At 42.3% G+C, this 21,484-nt stretch overlaps 1 protein-coding gene across 1 annotated transcript; it reads right to left on the bottom strand.

Moving 5' to 3' along the window:
• Positions 1–5,747: 5,747 nt before the first annotated feature.
• RBM22 (RNA binding motif protein 22) lies at positions 5,748–16,073 on the bottom strand. The gene is made up of 11 exons (XM_023227095.2): positions 15,898–16,073; positions 15,409–15,462; positions 14,197–14,226; positions 13,457–13,589; positions 11,747–11,847; positions 11,489–11,661; positions 10,463–10,663; positions 9,027–9,191; positions 8,172–8,260; positions 7,848–7,979; positions 5,748–6,832 (listed from the first exon to the last, which is right to left on the bottom strand). Exons 1-11 carry the CDS (start codon positions 15,949–15,951, stop codon positions 6,702–6,704), a joined length of 1,263 nt encoding a protein of 420 aa, XP_023082863.1. The 5' UTR covers positions 15,952–16,073; the 3' UTR covers positions 5,748–6,701.
• Positions 16,074–21,484: the final 5,411 nt, after the last annotated feature.

Below are 21,484 nucleotides of genomic sequence, written 5' to 3'. Positions count from 1 at the left end.
CTAAAGTGGGCGGATCACCTGAGGTTAGGAGTTCGAGACCAGCCTGGCTAACATGGTGAAACCCCATCTCCACTAAAACACAAAAATTAGCTGAGTGTGGTGGTGCATGCCTGTAGTCCCAGCTACTCAGCAGACTGAGGCAGGAGAATCACCTAACCCGGGAGGTGGAGGTTGCAGTGAGCCAAGATCACACCACTGCACTCCAGCCTGGATGACAGAGCAAGACTCTGTCTCAAAAAAAAAAAAAAAAAGAAAGTGAATAGGCAAGCCACAGACTGGGAGAGAGTATTTGCAAACACGTCTCTGAAAAAGGACTAATACCTAAGATGTATACTTTCTACAACTAGTTAATACAAAAAAAGACACCCAATAGAAATGACCAAAATATTTAGACAGATATGTCACAAAAGAAGACATATAGGCTGGGTGCAGTGGCTCACACCTGTAATCCCAACATTTTGGGAGGCTGCAGTGGAAGGATCACTTGAGGCCAGGAGTTCAAGGCTGCAGTGAGCTATGATCACATCACTGCACTCCGGCCTGGCTGACAAAGTAAGACCCCATTTCTAAAAATAAAAATAAAAACAGATTTTTCATCCTTAAGTTTCTCAATTTTTTTTAAAAAAAGAAGATATGTAAATGGCCATAAGTAATTGAAAAGGTGTCCAACTTATTTGTCACAATGGGAATGCAAAATAAAACCACAATTAATTACCATTACACACCCACCAGAATGGCTAAATTCAGAAGACCATTTACATCAAATGGTGGCAACATTGTGGAGCAACTAGAACTCTCCTACATTGTGGTATGAACGTAAAGGGAAAAAGTCTGACGGTTCTTTTTAAAACCAGACATGTTTAGTAATTCTGCTCCTAAGTTTATGTATTTTTTTACTTTTTTGAGACAGAGCTTTGATCTGTCACCAAGGCTGGAGTGCAGTGGTACCATCTCGGCTCACTGCAACCTCCGCCTCCCAGGTTCAAGCGATTCTCCTCCCTCAGCCTCTCGAGTAGCTGGAATTACAGACACCTGCCACCATACTCGGCTAATTTTTGTATTTTTAGTAGAGATGGAGTTTCACCATGTTGCCCAGGCTGGTCTCGAACTCCTGACCTCAGGTGATCCACCCACCTCGGCCTCCCTAAGTGCTGGGATTACAGGCGTGAGCCACTGTGCCCAGCCCTAAGTATTTATTCAAGAGAAAAGAAAACATATATTCACAAACAATTTGTACAAGAATATTCATAGTAGCTTTTATTTTTAGTAGCAAAAAAACCCCAAATAAACTGGAAACAGCCTTGGTGTCCATCAATGGGAGGATGGATAAGTGATGGCATAGTCATACAGTAGAATTCTGTCCTGCAATAAGAAGGAACTATATACAACATTATGGATGATTCTGAAACACATGCTGCTAGAAAGAAGCCAAATATAAAACAGTTCACACTGCATGATTCTATTTATATGAAGTTCTAAAGGAAGCAAAACTGATCTATGGTAATAAAAATCAGAACAGTAGTTGCCTCTGGAGATGGGTGGGAGTGGGTATTGGCTAGGAAGAGCAGGAGGAAACTTTTTGGAGTGATGATAATGTCCTATATCTTGACAGGGGTTTGAGTCACATGGATGTATACATTTGTCAAAACTCTTGAATGACATACTCATGCATTTTAGTCTATGTAACTTTGACCTTAAAAATCCACAAAAAAAATTGAACTCTTTCATCTGGATAGATGGAAAATAGAATTGAACTCTAGTTAATTAAACATGGGCCCTGACTTAGGATGGTTCAATTTATGATTTTTCAACTTTATGATGTGAAAGCAATACAGCCATTCTGTTTTTCACTTTCAGGAGAGTAGTCAATAAATTACATGAGATATTCGACACTTTATTATAAAATAGGCTTTGTGTTATGTGATTTTGCTCAATAGGCTAGGATAGGCTGTGATGTTCAGTAGGTGTATTAAATACATTTTTTACTTAATGATATTTTCAACTTATCAGGATGTAACTCTACCATAAGCTGAGGAGCACCTGTATATAAATGCTGAAATGTTTAAAGGTGAAGTCTATTGATGTCTTCAATTTACTCTGAAATGCATAAAAATAGACTGATGGGGCTGGGCACGGTGGCTCATGCCTATAATCTCAGCACTGTGGGAAGCTGAGGGAGATCTCGTGAAGATCTGAGGCAGGCAGATCTTTTGAGGTCAGGGGTTTGAGATCAGCCTGATCAATATGGTGAAACCCCATCTCTACTAAAAAAATATAAAAATTAGTTGGGTGTGGTAGCACATGCCTGTAATTCCAGCTACTCAGGAGGCAGAGGCAGGAGAATTGCTTGAACCCGGGAGGCGGAGGTTGCAGTGAGCCAAGACAGCACCACTGCACTCCAGCCTGGGCGACAGAGTGAGACTCTATCTCAAAAAAAAAAAAAAAGAAAATAGATTGATGGATGCATAAAGAAATGGATAGATATGTGATAAAGCCAATATGGCAAAACGTTAATTGTAGAATCAGTTGGTGGGCTCACACCTGTAATCCCAGCACTTTGGGAGGCTGAGATGGGTGGATCACAAGGTGAGGCATTCAAGACCAGCCTGGCCAACATAGTGAAACCCCGTCTCTACTAAAAAAATACAAAAATTAGCCGGGTGTGGTAGCACAAGCCTGTAATTCCAGCTACGCAGGAGGCAGAGGCAGGAGAATTGCTTGAACCCGGGAGGCGGAGGTTGCAGTAAGCCAAGATGGTACCACTGCACTCCAGCCTGGGTGACAGAGTGAGAATCTATCTCAGAAAAAAAAAAAAAGACTACAGAATCTGAGAAGAGTAACATTTTCAGATCTTAGAAGTGATCTCAGCCGGGTGTGGTGGCTCACACCTGTAATCCAAGCACTTTGGGAGGCTGAGATAGGTGGATCACAAGGTCAGGCATTCAAGACCAGCCTGGCCAACATAGTGAAACCCTGTCTCTACTAAAAAAAAAATACAAAAATTAGCTGGGCATGGTGGTGTGTGCCTGTAATCCCAGCTGCTCGGGAGGCTGAGGCAGGAGAATTGCTTGAACCCGGGAGGTGGAGGGTGTGGTGAGCGGAGATCACACCACTGCACTCCAGCCTGGGCAACAGAGCAAGACTTTGTCTCAAAAAAAAAAAAAAAAAAGTGATCTCATCCTATACTAGTATTTCTCAAAGGGTGGTCTTTGCCTCATAAAAAATCCAAGAACTTAAGACTCACTGAAGTTTAAAAATTGCTCTACCTGCCAACCCTGAAGAATTCCACTGCATAGCCAGGGCTTCAGCTGTCACCACTTCACTGCCCATCCAAATCTTAATCTCCCTGAAGCTCCATTCCCCTTGGGTTGCGAATTTCTATTGGTCTAACAATATCTTAAACTCACCAGATCCCAGAGGGGATTCATATTTTCCCACCCCTACTTCCCAATCTCCCTTTCTTCTTCCAGCATTCTCTGTTTGAGGAAAAGACACCCTTCTACTCAGTTGACCAACCCAGAGACCTGAGGTGGGAGGTTAGGGGTTACCCTAGACTCCTCTCTGTTCACCTCCATTTATTTCAGGTCACAGTGGCTCACTGATTTGGCTTCCAGAACATCTGTTACATCTCACTGTTCGCCCCATGGGCTGTCACTGCTTTAGTTCGGTTATCATAATGCTTTACCTTCTGAGCCTTTTCTGTGGGAGGAGCTCAAAATATTATAGGCAGCAAAAAGGGTTAAGAGATGAGGCTTATGACAACTAGACAGAGATTAAGTACATACCCAGTTATACAGCTGGGAGGAGCTGAAGTTGAGATTTGAACTCAGGTAGTCTGGCTCCAGAGTCTGTTTAAAACACCATTACTTGCCTGGACGCGGTGGCTCATGCCTGCAATCCCAACAAAGGGAAGGCCAAGGTGGGAGGATCACTTGAGCCCAGAAGTTTGAGACCAGCATGGGCAATGTAGTGAGACCCCTATTTTTCAAAAAAAGAGGAAAACACCATCACTCAGTGTAAACCTACTATATAAACAAGTGCCTTTTTATTATTAGATTTGAGGACATCTATATTTTTATTAGAGTAACACTAGCAGCTATAACAGATAAATCCCCAAGTCTCAATGCCTTAATACAACAAAAATTTCTCATATAGCAATATTGTCTTCTAAGTGCTGATGGAGGAACCCAGGCTCCACTGTGTGACTCTGCTGTCTTCTAGAGACCATTCTGTGCATTCAGCCAGATGGAGAAAGCACACAGGACTGGGTGAGGGTTTTACAGGCCAAGCCTAGGAATGGCAAAAGTTGATTTTCACCAAGTGTACCCAGCTGTGTGTCCTAGGCAATGGAATTTGGCAAGCAAGAGTTTTTGCCAAGATCTAATTGCTCATAATTCTGATTTATTTATGATGAATAGCTAGTCTATACTTAATATTGCTTTTTTTTGAAAGATCCATAACCAGAATGCACAAAAATTAGAATCTCCTCCTCCCCAAGAAAGCAACATTAGAATACACAATTAGACAGGCATGTATGTATGTATGTATGTATATGTGGAGATGTAAATCACTGAATCTAGCAGTTATTAAAATGCTATCCCTAAGATTCACATCTCATTTACAAATTGGCTAAAAATCCTTTACATGCTCAAAAGCAGGCAATCAAAAAAGACCCAAAAGGGTACAAAAATACTTGGAAGTATCCTACATTGCTTCACATTTGACATTACTAGCAATAAAATGAAAATTTCTAAGTATAGATTTTTAAATCTTAAAAAAAAAGGCAATTTAAGTTCTCTAGAGAAAAACAGAAATTCTGCAAATCTAAAACAGGGTGCCATATGGGGCATGTCCTTCTTGGAAGTAAACGTTTTAGATAAAAGTGGCATAAAATTGGCTTAAGGAAATGGCCAGGCACAGTGGCTCACGCCTGTAATCCCAGCACTTTGGGAGGCTGAGGTGGGCGGATCACGAGGTCAGGAGATCGAGACCATCCTGGCCAACATGGTGAAACCCCACCTCTACTGAAAATATAAAAATTAGCTGGGTGTGGTGGTGCATGCCTGTAATAACAGCTACTCAGGAGGCTGAGGCAGGAGAATCGCTTAAACCCAGGAGGCACCCAGGAGGTAGAGGTTGCAGTGAGCTGAGATCACACCACTGCACTCCAGACTAGTGACAGAGCAAGACTCCATCTCAAAAAAAAAAAAGTTGGCTTTAGCAAAAATGAATTTATAATAAATGTTTCTTTTTAAAATTACTTGCCTAAGGATGACCTTTTAAATTTTATTTTTTAGAGACAGGATCTCACCATGTTGCCCAGGTTGGCCTTGAACTGCTGGCCTTAAGCAATCCTCCTACCTCAGCCTCTTAAGTAGCTGGCACTATCGGCATGCATCCAACTGGGTGAGTTCTTAAAGTTACCCTTTATCAACCACCATACACCAGGATCTGTGCTAAGTGTTTCTGTGCACTATCTTATTTCAACCTCACAATCACCCTTTGAAGTAAGTACTAAAAAGGTCTGGGCCTTTTAAATCATCATGGAATCTAACCCAGGAATAGGCTGAGGTAAAAAAATAATAAAATAAGTAAATCATCACGGAATGGATATAATCAAAAGTCTAAAGCAACATTTAAAAAATTTACAATATATAACTCATTTCTATTAAATAACTTCCACTGACCTTGAGTTCAGCTACCAAAGGATAAAGAGGAATCTAGAAATAAACCCATGACAACATTTCAAAAATTGACCCGTTTTAATTGTTTAAAAACAAAAACACATCAAATTTCCTTTACCATCTACAATTCAGTTATATCCAAACACTCTAAGACCAAACAGAAGCAGGGATGACAATGAGACACTGAAGACACACAAAGGTGAATGCTGACGACTATCAGAGTCCCAGCAGGGGGTCACAAGTCTTTCATTCACACGCTCCAATGCTTTTCATTTGTTAAAGAGCGTGCTTTACAGGAAGTTCTTTACACTAATTTCATGCCAGACACCAGGTTTCTTCAATGGTACACAGCTCCATTAAATTTGTTTCCATCCAGTTGACAGGAATAAAAAGGAATTTTTAGTTTTGTCTTTTTTTGGGCCGTAGAGACTTAAAATGGTCAGATTCCTTTAGGAATAAACGAGGAAAAGGAGAGGAAAGAAAAGATCTGGGCTGTGCTGGTGCTGGTTTCTACTCATCTTTCTGAGGGTGTGACTTCAAAAGAGTTAAATCACACTTAGGCCACTCCAATGATTAGTACTAGTTATCTTTTTTTTTAACAGGATGAAAAGGAAAATACTCAATGGACATAAAAATGGTCAAAGGTTTTTTTGCCGCAGGTCAATTATTCCCCCGCCCAAAAAATACACAAAATGAACATATAATTGGGATGGTAACTCTGCTGGACATTCCAATTCACTCATCTGCTTGTCCCCCACACAGGTAAGGGGAACAGGCATTAGGCTTTATTAGTCGTGTTATAGCAGTAACCAGATGTGTTAACGGCAGCTTATTTATGGTCCATCGATCCTTTGAACATGTGTAGGAAAGCATGGCTGTCAGTCTCCGAATGCCCACATCTGAGCACATTCAGCTACCATGGAAACTATAAGGGAAGGACAAATATATTTATTCCAAGATGTACTGGGAGTTTTAAGTGCCCTTTCTTCCACAGAGCCCCAGAGTGGTGACAAGGTGCTAGGGGCTGCTGTGTTTCCCAGCGTGAGCTCCCATCCTCTGAGGGTCCTGAGAAGGATAGTGGATTGGTCCTGGAGCCCTCATGAAAGGAGGGGGTGGTCCCATTGGGTGAAACATGTGTGGCCCAAAACCTGCAGATACGAGAGAACAAATGTGTTAGGCTTGCAGTTTCCTTGATAACCTTTCAAACCTCTCAATCTTGCTAAGGTTAAAACCATCTACACATAAATCAAGGCTGACACGGGGCTTAAGCAAATGTCAGTTCACAAAACTTGCTTCCACCTGTTATTTCCTTGGTTTTAGAAACCTTTCCCTCCGAGTCCAAAAAACTCCACAGCACACAAGGTATCGCCTAGTACGTCATCTGAGTCTCTGCTATGTATCCAACATGCCAAATCCTACCAGACAGGATTCAGTCAGGATTTGGGAGATAAGGAAGAAATCAGGCTGATGGCAAGACTGTGTCATCATTAACCTTAATGCCTGACACCAGAATAGAGGGTGTTCAGAAACCAGATTCACTTCAGAGTATGGGCTCTCTGCCACAGGAGAACTGGCTACCTGTGATTTCCTTCCACAGTTAACACCGTGTAGAGCAGTGCTATACAAAGTGCCAGTCTTCCACCTATTTCTGGCCACTGAAAAGACAGAGCTTGAGTCAGAATGTAAATTATATGACCAGGCACAGTTTAGTTCATCTGACAGTTTTTTGGTAACAAGACTTTCTCAATGAAGGAAGGGGTTCACTGATTTACATTTTGGCACAAGCTTCTGATCTGGTGGCAGACAGATGATAAACACTTTGTAAAATGACACCCACTCACAGCCCACACTGAGCAATAGTGCTCTAGGGCATCCATTAGCATTCAGTTTAGAAAAGGGAACAAATTGGTGATAGATCTTTGTAATCTAATAATCTTACTCTGATGACACATATACTCGGATCTTTAGAAAACTGGCCCCTTTCTTCTCCTTGGCAGAGCATGAGAAAAAAAAAAATATCAGAAATCCCAACAGATCAACTTTACTTATAGACTTCTACAGAGCAAACTCACAGGATTTGGACGTGTTGAACGTGATGGTGACGTTTATGAGACAGAACTTTCACAAGGATTTCTCTGGGCTAAGAAGGAAGATGGAAGTTACCTGGGGGAGGAGGTGGAGCAATACCAGGGGGCGGTGGCAGAGCAATGTTCACCACAGCTGGAGGACCACTTGGGGGCAAGTTGAAGTAGTTGGCAGAGGCTTCTTCTTCTGCCGCAGGAGGAGGAGGAAGAGCTGGAGGAGAGAATATAGTCAACACATAGAGGGGAGAACAATTGTGCAACACTGTTTCTACCACCTTTACATTCTCAGAGGTCCTATTGGGAGAGTAGAGTGACAACACGAACAAGACCTGGGTCCCGTCTTCCAAAATAGGAACATCAGGGCAGACGGAGCTTCTGAAGTCAGCAGGAAGTCTGCACTCACCTCCTGGCAATCCTGGAACAGGTTCTAGTTTGATCCCAGAGTCTGTAGTTCCGTCTTTCTCTTTTTCTTTTCCTCTGGCTGCTTGGGATCTGGGAAACACACGTGCATACAGTCGGCACTTTGGCCCACCGTATCTCACATGTCTGCTTCCTAAATTCCTCAGTCCAATGGAGTTCCTTCGCTCTACCTCCTCCTCAGCACACACTTTTCCCATAAATGCCACTGTGCACAGTGAACAAGAGCAAAGGTTTTGACACCAGAGAAGACCTGGGTTCAAAACCTGCTAGAACTATCATAAGGACCAGAAGAGGCAACACATACATGTTTAGCACTGTGCTTACCACATAGGGCGCTCTCCACAAAGGCAGATGCTGCTATTAGCCATCTCTTCCCTGGTTCCACGCTGGAGACATGCTCCCCCTTTGAACTGAGTCTTTCACCCGTGTCTCTCTTATGCAATCATCACTTTTAAACTTAAAATAGCGATTCTTCCTTGTTTTATCTTCTCCATTGGACAATCAGCCTCTAAGGGCAGAATCTAGGTCTAATTCATTTATAAACCCTGAAACTCACCTTTCATGCCCTGGCTATTATACTTGGCCTATAATAGCTAGTCACAAAAACATGAACCTTCAAAGGAGCAGATTATACAACAAACCCCTGAATACATTTCCAAAGCAGGGTTCTCCCAACATCCACAGGAATCAAGTATCAAAAAGAGAGTGACCTTTGAAAGATCTCTTTAAAGATCCTGTTCATTTAAGCCTGTTAACCAATAGCCTACTGTCTCCAGACAATGACATAGTTTCTTAAAAATCTGAGCAAAATGTCACTTAAAAATAGTTTAATTCTCACCTTCCCCATTTCACATTCAGTCTGCGGCCATTTACAATCAACTTATTAAAGGACTTCTCAGCAGCCACTTCTGCAGCTTGCCTTGTGGCAAACTGGATGAAAGCACACTGCTGTCTCTGCACAACAGTGATCGTCCGGATCTCTCCAAACTGGTAGAAATGATTTCTGAAGGGATACAGGCAGAAAAAAAATGAAAATGGGAGTGAACAAAGATGTTCCCAAGAGACTGAAAGCGGACTGTTAACTTTCAGTGACACACCACTAGGCAGGTGGACCCCAAGGCTATCTACCTAACTACCCTCAGGTCTTCCCCCCCATATCTTGTCCTAATGTGGGTGCTGCTTATTGAGAGAAGGAAAGAGAAATAATGAGTAAATAAAGGTTCTCAAACTTCTCAGGGTTTTTTCCCATGGAGGAAAGGGGGTTCTAATAGGTTCCTTAAAGACCCTAAATCCTAGATAAGGGGTTGGCAAACTACAGCTCTCAAGGCCCATGAGCCAAGAGTGTTTAAAACAAGAATATGTGACAGAGACTGCATGTGGCCCACAATGCCTAAAATATTCACTATCCAGCCTCTTACAGCAAAAGTCTGCCAGCCCCTGGGGGTTGTCTAGCTCACTTAGATAGGGTTTAACGGAGACAGGCTACCAAGGGCAGGTTATAAACTTACAGGAGTTTCTTCTCCACTTTATCTCTTTGGAAGAGGTAATTTCCATTACTATCTGCCCAGATGTCTCATCTAGCCAAGCATAATACAAGCCAAAAATAATACAAATTTATCAAATGCCAGTCTCTTTAAAAAGCCAACAATTTAAACCATAAGAGTTTTATCATCACAAAGTTCTCCCTCCTCTACATAATTAATCATACTTGGATGCGTGCCATCCTTTAAAACCTGGCTGTTAGGTCAAATAGAATTCTGTGTCATTATTACCATATGCCAGGATGGATAAGCACTCTTTGTGCATTGGTTTTGAGATAGGGTCTCACTCTGTTGCTTAAGCTAGAGTGCAGTGGCGCAATCACAGCTCACTGCAGCCTTGATCTCCCAAGCTCAAACGATCCTCCTGCCTCAGCCTCCCAAACAGCTGGGACTACAGGCACATGCCACCACATCCGGCTAATTTTTTTGATTTCTTAGTAGGGATCGGGTCTCACTATGTTGCTCAGGTTGGTCTCAAACTCCTTAGCTCAAGAGATCCTCCCAAAGTGTTGAGATTACAGGCATGAGGCACTGTGCCCAGCCAGATAAGCACATTATTACTGTGGCACCATAAAGGACAATTTTACAAAAATTCTACTCAGCATGATACTAACAGTAGAGAGACTAAAGAAAAATGGATTTTGTACAGAATAATCATGCTTGCAGTTTTTGCAAATAAATTATCCCAGGGCAGTTAAAAGCAAAAATAACTCTTTAACTTATACCCACAAACCTTAAATCTGTCTCAGTAATGGTATCACCTAGACCACCAACATATAGTGTGGTGATAGTTTTATCCTCTGGTGGGTCCAGCCGAGGCATTGTTGAAGCCCGCTTTAGAAGCTTGTCAGCTACAGGATCATTGATTCCGTAATATCGATCTTTAATATTCTGATCAGCAAGGGGGTCATCTGGATCTGTAGGCTTCTCATGTCTATGATTCAAGAAAAAAACAGGGCATAAAGGTGAAACAAAGGTGAAAAAATGGTATCTTCCAAGAGTAGCTACATATTAAAGTCCTAGATACATATTCTGAAGTGCCTTTTGAACTAGAAACTATGGTTTCTACCAAAATACAATTACCAAAATAGACCTAATACCAAGAGATTTACTGTATGACAAAAGGAATTCCTAGCCTCCTAAAAGCCATTAGGCCATCTAGGATGCCAAACTTTCCTTACAAATAAAAACTCTTGACATGATCCGCCCCCTCCTGCCCCCCAGAAAGGGACACATGATTACCCCTCTCTAGGTCAATGATTCTTAACACATTTGGGGTGTTGTATTCCACTGAGAATCTGATTAAAGCTATGGACCTAGCTCCAGAGAAAGCACATATATTATTTTTTAGGGGGTAGGGTTAACTAATCCCAAATTAAGAACTCCTAATACAGATGCTTGGCAGTCTTAACCAAACCATACACACCCTTTAGTAGTCTGACCTTACTTTGACTTCAACTATACATTGAGAGTCAAGTATTTAAATCATGGCAGTGAAGATGTACTTCTCAGGTAGAAATGTTTAGGGTCAGCATCTATATTGTATGGCATAGCAATTTAGTTTCCAAGGTTCGATTGTAAGTAAAAACTACAATTTATTCATGCTCTTCTAAAGTTCATAGTTCTAACACATCAGATACACCACATTAGTTGTATGACCTTTAGATTTTAAAGCAGAAACAGTTTAAGCTAGCACCTCCCATTTCTTAGATGAGAAATCATCTGAAAGCAAATACTGAAAATGAGGCTCAGCTCTTGCCTGTATGGACATTCCTCTCCTCTCTTACACTCTCCTTTCACCCAGAAGGAGCAAATGTGGGGTCGATTCCTTTTGTAGTAGGGTGTGGTCCGGGCCAGTTTAAGCAGCATGTCACTGGTAGATGTGGCTTTCCCCAGCATGCCAACTGGCCGTGTTCCATCAGAGTTAGAAATCTAAGTGAGGATGACAAATTCAAAAGATAAATCATACAGACTGTGTCAATTCATTAGGATTTTTATCCAAAAAGTGGCAGCATACCTCTCTCTCCATATTCTGTGTATAGTACTCTTTGTTGACATCTGACTTTGGCATGTCATCTTTAAAAGACAATCCTGCGTCACGAACCTGGATGGGCAGGCCTGGTACAAAAAAGAGGAAAGAGACCTCAGATGTATTTTAAAACATATCCATACCAACCATGCACACAGAGTACATCACCTTTCCCTTCCCCTCCTTCCTATTTAGTACCAGAGATCTTACTATGTTTTTATTCAAACTCTTTAGCACCATCAGGTTACTTCTGCTACACAGCATGCTAAGAAATTGTCCAAATTCCTGAGCTGTCAGGAAATTTGATGAAATCAATGTTTTAGAATATCTTTTAGACTGGGTGTGGTGGCTCAGGCCTGTAATACTAGCACTCTGGAAGGCTGGGGCTGATGAACAGCTTGAGTCCAGGAGTTCAAGACCAGTCTGGTCAACATAGTGAAGCCCCATTTCTACAAAAAACACAAAAATTAGCTGGGTGTGGTGGTGTGCATCTGTAGTCCTAGCTACTCAGGAGGCTGAGGTGGATCACCTGAGCTTGGAAAGGTTAAGACTGCAGTGAGCTGTGATCATGCCACTGCACTCCAGCCTGGGCAACAGTGAGACCCTGTCTCAAAAACAAAAACAAAAAAATTATAAAAGAAAATTTTTAGATGAACAAACTGTGCCCATGGTCATATTCAACTTGTAAATTAGTAACGCACCTACCTTTTATTACAACATGATTTACTTAAAGTAAATGTAAAAGTGGTTTCTTTGGTTAGTCCTACAGATCCTCTGGATAGTCACAGTCATGTAAGGGTCACTGTACTCCAGGACCAGACACCTCCTTAACAAACATATAAATAATATTACATAAAATGTGGCCAGAACTCTGACTAGAAGAGTAACTCTAATGAACTTAACATACATAAACTCATATATATTTTTCCCTTTCCTTTAATAGTAGAAACTCTTGTTGAAAAATTATCTTTCTGAAAAAGTCACCTACTGTTAAAAAAAAAAAATTACTCCCAAAAGCAGTTACTCTGAAACAGTAGCAATATATCAGTTCTCACAACACAATTGAGACAAAAGTCTAAAGCACAATTAGGCTGGTTGTGGTGGCTCTGGGAGGCCAAGGTGGGAGGACTGCTTGAGGCCAGGAGTTCAAAACCGGCCTGGGCAAAATAGTGACACACACACACACACACGTGCACTGGGTGTGGTGGTATACCAGGAGGCAGAGGCAAGAGGATCCCGTGAGCCCAGGAGTTCAAAGTTGCAGTGAGCTGTGATCACACCACTGTACTCTAGCCTGGGTGACAAAGTGAGACCCCCACTCAAAAAGTAAAATAAAATAAAGCACAATTGCCCTGTGAGTTTCTGGTTGGCATGGTGGAAAAAAGCTCTGGATCAAGAAAGAAGCCTAAGGCAAATAAATTATCTGTCATAGGATCAATGCCTTTTACCTCACTTGGGCTACAGAGATGAAGGTTTAGGCCACTTCTGATTAATTCCCAACTTTTCCTTAAGTTCCTACTATTGTTCAGGACTCTAGAATAGCCTAATTATGGTTCTTTTCCTGGGAAAAGCAGACCACAGCAGACATTCCAAAGTGAAATCAGAACCAGAGCTACAGCGAGAAGTGGGAGACAAAAGACTGGCTTGTAGTTTTAGGCACCTGCACACTTTCAGATCTATTGGACAGGTCAAGCATACCATACTCTAGGTCTAAGAGGCAGGTCTGACAGACATTCTTCAATTTACTGCAGGTTTGGCACACTTCAGTCTTCTTGAAACGCATGCGGACTCCAGGGCACCAGCGAAACACTGTGAATGGCCTGGCACAGATCTGGAACACAAAACAAGAGCCACAGAATGTTAATGGTCCTGATCTGGGCAATCTGGAGATCTGATAACAATGGGGCATTCAAGAAAAGATCCCTGAATGTAGGGTTTAGAAGAGACCTTAGCAACCATCTAGTTGATTTGATGTTTCAATACAATTTTCAGCATCCTCCTCCAGCAAAAATTCAGAGTACATAAATGAAATAGCCAAAAGGTCAAAGTTCTTCCCATCCTAGAGGTAAGCACCAATAATAATATGAACCTTAATTTTTTTTAGGGGGAGTGGGGAGTGTCATACAATTTTTTGAGAACCTTTTGACAGGGATGACTTTCCTCCTCAGCTAAAATGCTCGTGTGGACAGTCATATACCACCTGGTGTACAAACTCCTTCAATGCCCATCCACTAACATTAGAATCTCTACATCAGAGGGTTCATTTTCTTACCTCCCACATAAATAGTTGCCAGCCAATGAATATATCAGTAATACATAAAAAGTTGTGTGGCACTGATTTTTACTGGAAGACCTCAAAACTTAGTAAGCTGAAGGCTAATTTAGTGGAGAAAAGAAAAATGAAACAGAAATCATTACTCTTTAACAGACATACTTACTTTGCATTCCTTCCCATACTTTTCTTTGGTCTACAATAGAAAAAAAACAGAAAAGAACTGGAGTTACAGAAAGAAAAAAGCCAGGTGTCTACTATTTCCTTAAACATAACCCAAGAAATGTGTCTGGAAATCCCTGGCATCCTAGAGAGAGAGGGAAAAACAACCACAACAATAAACACCAAAAGCCAAACTTTTTTGGGAAGAGGGTAGGGAACATACTATAACAACATATTGTAAGTTATAACATCTCAAGAAATATGGATCTGGGCCAGGTGGCAGTGGCTCACGCCTGTAATCCCAACACTTTGAGACGCCAAGGTGGAAGGATCGCTTGAGCCCAGGAGTTCCAGACCAGCCTGGGCAACATAGCAAGACGCTATCTCTACAGAAAAAAGAAAAAAACTAGAGTCTATGCATCTAATACTAGGTAACTGAGTGTCTTTCCACAGCCACAACTCTCGGGTTCATTTTTGGCTCCCAAGTTCACTCCCAAGAACTAACATTCCTAATGGTTTCCACAATCCCTAAATCAGAGAGGATACAGCTATGGCCCGCCCACTTTACAAAGTTTAGTCAAAAGGTAGCTACTGTAGACTTGCCCTGTGCCAATGCCCGGAATATAGTAAATGTTCTGTTTAAACAGAACTATTCAAACATCTTGAACCATTCAAACATCTTGAACATACTAACATATCAACATCTCTACGACTACAAGTAATACAGCCCTAACCTAATTATTGTTAACTGGTTCTAATTTTACCCTTGTTTATAAGAAAGGGGTAATGCTTAAAGAGATAAAGTACACTGGCCAAAAGGCATTTGACCAGGAGTCAGGAAACCTAGTTTTTAGTTCTGGTGCTCGTCCTATCATGCTGACATTCCTAGAGCCAGAATATCTGAACTGAAATCCCAGCTCCATTCACTACTATTGTATGAAAAGACACAAACGATCTCACCTTCTGGTAAGCAGACCTATTTCCTAGGTAAATGCTCAACAAATACTAGCTATCATGATTACCCCTACATTACAGGAGTGTTACCAGATTCGTAAGTAAGAGAATACACATGACAGTTCTTTGCAAGTCGTCCAGCACCTTGGGTTAGTGAAAGAGTATCATTTTTTTCTGCTTGTCTAAGAGAAACACTTCACAGTGTGCAAGTACCACCACACTGACAGGACATGAATAACTCGTTTCACACGCGATCACTCACCATTCGGATATATGGGTTTTCTCCAAGACATGTCTGGCACAGAATGGGGAAGTCCTGGTGAAAATGGGAAATCTGGTTGAGGACCACCTTCCGAAGACCCTGACACCTCAGTGACACTTGGGGCGGCGAGGGGGCGGGAAGCCAGGGTGGGGACCAAGGTACGGCAGGAACCCGAAGTCCATCACAACCCGATCGCGGGAGGGGGCGCTGTCTGCACTTCCGGCAGGCGGCGGGAGAAAAGAAAACCAGCTCGAATAGGCTGGAGGGGGCAGGGATGGAAAGGGCGCTGGTCCCGGGACCCCGGCTAAGCCCCCGCCCTTCAAGCCCGCAAGAGGATCGCCCTCCGGCCTCCTGCTCCGGCCAAAGTTAGGCCACCGCGTTGGCTCCTCCCCGGAATTCCTTCGGCCGCGCCGCAGGCCCTGTCCTGCGAGCTTGCAAGGTGCGCGGCTTCGCCTCCTCCTTCTATCCTCCTCCGGCAGGCACACTCACCGCATCCTCCCAGTTCTGCCTGTTGTAGGTGTTGGAACCCAGAGAGGTCGCCATCTTGAGAGCGTCCGGAGGCAGCTGTAGCTTCCGAGTTGGGAGAGAGGACCGCCACAATCCCGTCAAGCCCTGAGGCTAGCGCCGGGCTAGTTGGCGTCTTAATTACGCGTCCAGTGCCTCTTCCGGGGCGGAGCCTTTGCGTCATGACGTCGCCCGCTCTTGGAATTTCTAAGTTTAACAATCGGGATGCTGGTATATAGTACCTGGATGCTTCCTTCGAGTTTTTGCCTGCTTGGAAAGAAGGGCTACACGTGCAGTTGATTTATTTAAAAATTGGGCGAAAGAATAAAGTAAGACGTAATACATAAGAGGCTGGGATTAAAATAGCGTTCGCTACCATTGAGGCGCTTATTATGTCAAATGCTGGGCGAACGTCTTGCGGTTCCAGTGTCTCATTTATTCTCGTAACCTCTCTATAGGGCTGCCAGATTCTTATTCATTCTCTCTCTGTCTCTCTGTCTCTCTGTCTCTCTCTCTCTCTCTCATTACAGAACGTCTAAAGTTGAATTTCAGATTAACCGCGAATCGCTTTTTAATTATAAATATATTTGGTACCTACTTGTACTAAAGTAGGATTCGTGGTTGATCTGAAATTCACATCACTTAACCAATCTTCTTGTATTTTATCTGGTAACTCTACCCTGTAGGCAAGTATGATGATCCCTCTTTTATAGAAAAGAAAACAGGTTTAGAGAGATTAACCTAATCTCTCCTGATTTAGCGCCTAGTTGTGGAGCTAAAAAGTGGTGAAGCCACAAATTCAAAGACATTAGTACTGTTGCATTTCCGGCTTCTGAAATGACAAGGGTCCTATGAATAAACATATGCATTATTTGATTTTTGGAATAACTCGTAACCACTCCGCCAATATTTTATGAGTTTCAAGCCATTCTGGTACCACTTTCATACTTTACGGGTCATCAAACTACCTAACATATTTATTCAAATCACCTCAGGAAAAAAAAGTTGATTTAAAGTATAACTTCACATAAAGTTTTATCCTTTTTAGTTTTGAATTTTTTTACATACATTCACTACAGTCAAATATGGAATTGTCTATCATCCCAAGTTCCCTTGTTTCTGTAGTTAATCCACTTATCCCCATACTCAAACCATGGCAATCACTAATTTGTGTTCTGTCGCTAGTTTTGCCTTTTCCAGAATGTCATATAAATGGAATCCTACATAGCCTTTTGGATCTGATTTTTTTCACTTAGTATTTTGTAGTTCAGATTTCATCCATATTGTTACATGTATCAGTAATTTCTTCTTTTGTATGACTGAGTAGAATTCCATTGTATGGATATATCATATAATTCACTTGTCAGTTGCTGGACATTTGGGTTCCCGGATTTTAGTGAATATAAGTAAAACCATTATAAACATTGACATACAGATCGTTGTATGGACATCGGTTTTCATTTTGCTTGTGTAAATACCTTAGAGTGAGATTATTTGCTCATATGGTAAGTATATCTTTGCCTTTATGAGAAAGTCCTTGGGTTTATCTGAGCTTCTTGGATCTGTGATTTGTTGTCTTTTATTATATTTGGAAAATTCTCAAGTATCATCTCTTCAGACCATCTTCTGCCTGGTTTCTACATCTGTGACTCTAATTTCACGTGTCTTGTGAGGAGTGCGAGGTCAGAAATAACAGAGTCCACATACATTTGTATTTTTCCACAATGTTAGACTTTTATTGATGCTATTTCAATCAAAAAAGCCACGAACTACGTTGAGTTTCCAAGAAAGCAATTCTCCTTAGTACTTCCCACTCACTGAGCACTCAGAGCCTTGGACACACAGGCTCAAGGCACTCCTCAGGTCAATAAATATTGCAAATCATGCATAATAGTATACTTATTCCTCATATAAATATTTGAGTGAATATTCCACAAACAAAATAACATTTAACATTAAGAGAAAAGGGATAGGAGCCCTTTCTCCTTTAAGTTTGGAGCTTTCAAAATCATCTCCTTGCCTCCCTTTTTCCTTCTTTCCTCCCCCAGTTTTTTTTTTGTTTTTTTGTTTTTTTGTTTTTTCTTTTGAGACGGAGTCTCTCTCTGTCGCCCAGGCTGGAGTGCAGTGGCGCGATCTCAGCTCACTGCAAGCTCTGCCTCCCGGGTTTACGCCATTCTCCTGCCTCAGCCTCCCCGAGTAGCTGGGACTACACCACCACCTCGCCCAGCTAGTTTTTTGTATTTTTTAGTAGAGATGGAGTTTCACCGTGTTAGCCAGGATGGTCTCGATTTTCTGACCTCATGATCCGCCCGTCTCGGCCTCCCAAAGTGTTGGGATTACAGGCTTGAGCCACCGCGCCAGTTTTTTTTTTTTCTTTAAATCTTTGTGGGACATGACTTCTAGGAATGAGCCTTCCTAGCAACGTGGGACCTGAATTTCCTGGAATAAAGCATCCTAGCGACAAGAAACCAGCTCAAAAAACGAGGAAAAAGCAACCTGAGGCCAGGAACACATACTCCTTTTAAAATGCTTTCTCCAAAAGATTTTAAAGAAAAAAAGAAGGAACTGTGAAAGGAAATTAAATCTTGGGACCCCGTACTCATTAAGCCAAAGGGAAAAGTCAAGCTGGCAAGTGGGTCACGCAAACCTGCCTCCCGCTTTTGGTTCCTAAATAAGATGGCTACAAGATGGAAAGTTACATGCCTCCCCCATATTTTGCCCACAAGGAAATTCCTAGTGAGGAATTTTACTTTCCTAGAAAGGAACAAAGAAAAGAGAAGAAAAAATATATATAGGGACTAGGCCAGATTTATAGCAACAAAAGGAAAGCAAAACTGGAAGCTGGGTCAGGCTATATTACTGCCTCCTCAATTAAAGCAATTCTCTGGGCAATCATTACCTTAGCCCTTTTGGTTGCACATTGACTTATTTGCAAACACATACTATAACAACATTGTAGGCAGAAACAGGACAGAACATAAATTATTATTCCTCCTATTATAAGCAATAGCTTCTGCCACTAAATTCCCCAGGATCCAAACCAACCACTCAAGCAATGGATTAGTGAGGGTTTTGGATCTGACAGTTGGTTATCTGGGTTTTTCTATCAGTCATAAGTCAGGTTATGTTCTTCGATTCATCTGGAATATACACACAACATTGTTTCTATGATGGCACAGGTTCCCCTTGTGCTGCCGTGAGTATACCTAAAGCCATATAGTTCTGCAGCACAGCTTTCCTCATAAGCATGACCTCATTGCTTAGCAAAGAGGTGCTACCATTTAGGGCCTTTGGGTGTAATTCGTTAAAGCCTCTATACGCCATATAACATCTTCAATACCTATCTGTGGTACAAAGATTGAAGCTAAGTGATCATACCACTGGAATACCGAACGTGTCCAATGAGATTGTAAATGAAAAGGGTTTGCTGTTTCTGGAAGGGTCTGAATTACCTGGCAACATATGTGGGAGGCATGTAGCTTTTCATCTTGTAGCTATCTTATTTAGGAACCAAAAGCAGGAGACAGGTTTGTGTGACCCAGTTCCCAGCTCAACTTTTCCCTTTGGCTTAATGAGTTTGGAGTCCCAAGATTTAATTTCCTTTCACAATATATATTGCCCATATTTTCTTTCTCTTTTGTTCGAGATGGGGGTCTCACTTTGTCACCCAGGCATGATCATAGCTCAATGTTACCTAGAATTCCTGGGTTCAAGGGATCCTCCAGCCTTAGCCTCCCAAGTAGCTGGGACCATAGAAGCAGGCCACGGTGCCCAGCTAATTTGTAACTTTTTTGTAGAGACAGGGTCTCGCCATGTTGCCCAAGCTGGTCTCGGAACTCCTGGGCTCAAGTGATTTTCCAGCCTTGGCCTCCCAAAGTGCTGGGATTACAAGTGTGAGCCATGGCACCTGGCTCCATATTTTCCACTAGTTTTAACATTGTAGGGGCCAACAGAAAAGTTCCCCTTTCCCCTCTTAAGATTCACTGAAAATTAACTAGCAAAAGACAGATTAATAGGAGAAAAGGCATACAAATTTATTTGATCACAGTTTTATGTGACACAGGAGCCTTCAGAATGAAGACCCAAATGGGAAATTGTCCATTTATATGCTTAGTTATAAATTGAACATTTATATGTTCAACAAAGTATGGACAGTTATGCAGAAATAGGATTGGACAAAAAGGGTACTGATTTAGTGCTAATAGACTGAGTGGGGAAACCCAGTGAGGCCCGTCTGTCTAGATTCTTGGTCTCTCTCGGCAGCATTCCTTCTGGGTATGGACAGGACCGTCTTTGGAATGGGCGTCTTATGACCTACAATCTAAAAAAAGGTAGCTCAGACAATTTCTTTAGAGCCAGTTTTTACACAGAAAAGCAAGGGGGTAGTTTTTTTTTTTCTTTTTTGAGACAGTCTTGCTCTGTCACCTAGGCTGGAGTGCAATGGCGCCATCTCGGTTCACTGCAACCTCCGCCTCCAGGGTTCAAGCGATTCTCCTGCCTCAGCCACCCAAGTAGCTGGGATTACAGGTGTGCACCGCCACGCCCGGCTAATTTTTGTATTTTTAGTAGAGACAGGGTTTCACCATGTTGGTCAGGCTGGTCTCGAACTCCTGACTTTGTGATCCGCCTGCCTTTGCCTCCCAAAGTGCTGGGATTACAGGCGTGAGTCACCGCACCTAGCCTAGAGTAGTATTTTTACATTTTATGGCTGGCTTTGGGGAAAAGGGGTTCTATGACCCACCTTGAGGAAAAGGGATTCAGTGTCTGTGGCTAGGCTTGGGGAAGAATGAAGGGCAAGAGACAGGAAGGCAGAAGGTCAGAGAAACTTTTGCTTCTGAGGCTGCTTCAGAGCCTTAACTTGGGGTATCATTTTCTGAGCTCCAACATGTCTCTGTCCATTAGTTCAAATATCTGGGTCATTTCCATATACAGTCCTATAGATTGCTTTGTGAGGAATGTGTTATTTTTGCTTTTTTGTGTGTCTCGATTCTTTATTGAATGCCAGTCGTTGCTTACATATTTTCATTTTCTTTCTTTCTTTTTGTTTTTGAGACAGGGTCTCTCTCTCTCGCCCAGGCTGGAGTGCAGTGGTATAGTCTCAGCTCACCGCAACCTCTGCCTCCTGGGTTCAAGCAATTCTCATGCTTCAGCCTCCCGAGTAGCTGGGACTACAGGCCTGCACCACTACACCTGGCTAATTTTTGTACTTTTAGTAGAGATGGGGTTTCACCATGTTGGCCAGGCTGGTCTTGAACTCTTGGCCTCAAGTGATCTGCCTGCCTCGGCCTCCCAACATGCTGGGATTACAGGCGTGAGCCACCGTACCCGGCTGAGTCATTGCTTATAGAACAAAAGAGAATGAGGTAAATCATATTAATGCTTGGTAATGGGCAAGTGTGTTCTGTTAGACCGTCTGCATGGGGTTTGGTCAATCTGGTCAGGAATTGAGCTGGGCTTGGGTTTTTTTTTTTTTTTTTTCCAGACGGAGTTTTGCTTTTGTTGCCCACACTGGAGTGCAATGGTGCGATCTTGGCTCACCGCAACCTCCACCTCCCGGGTTCAAGTGATTCTC

Source organism: Piliocolobus tephrosceles, chromosome 4 (genome assembly GCF_002776525.5).
Source record: "Piliocolobus tephrosceles isolate RC106 chromosome 4, ASM277652v3, whole genome shotgun sequence".
NCBI classification, from domain to species: Eukaryota; Metazoa; Chordata; class Mammalia; order Primates; family Cercopithecidae; genus Piliocolobus; species Piliocolobus tephrosceles.
The sequence above is the reverse complement of the archived record's forward strand: the minus strand, read 5'-3'. Positions and strand labels throughout refer to the sequence as shown.

Bases quoted from the DNA above. Each gene is read 5' to 3' on its own strand.
- RBM22 (XM_023227095.2), bottom strand. From the start codon at position 15,951: ATGGCGACCTCTCTGGGTTCCAACACCTACAACAGGCAGAACTGGGAG. The intron at 13,590-14,196 runs GTAAGTATGTCT...TTTGTGTTCCAG, and splicing joins AGTATGGGAAGGAATGCAAA to ATCTGTGCCAGGCCATTCAC. The intron at 10,664-11,488 runs GCAAGAGCTGAG...CTTGAATCATAG, and splicing joins GGAGAGGAATGTCCATACAG to ACATGAGAAGCCTACAGATC.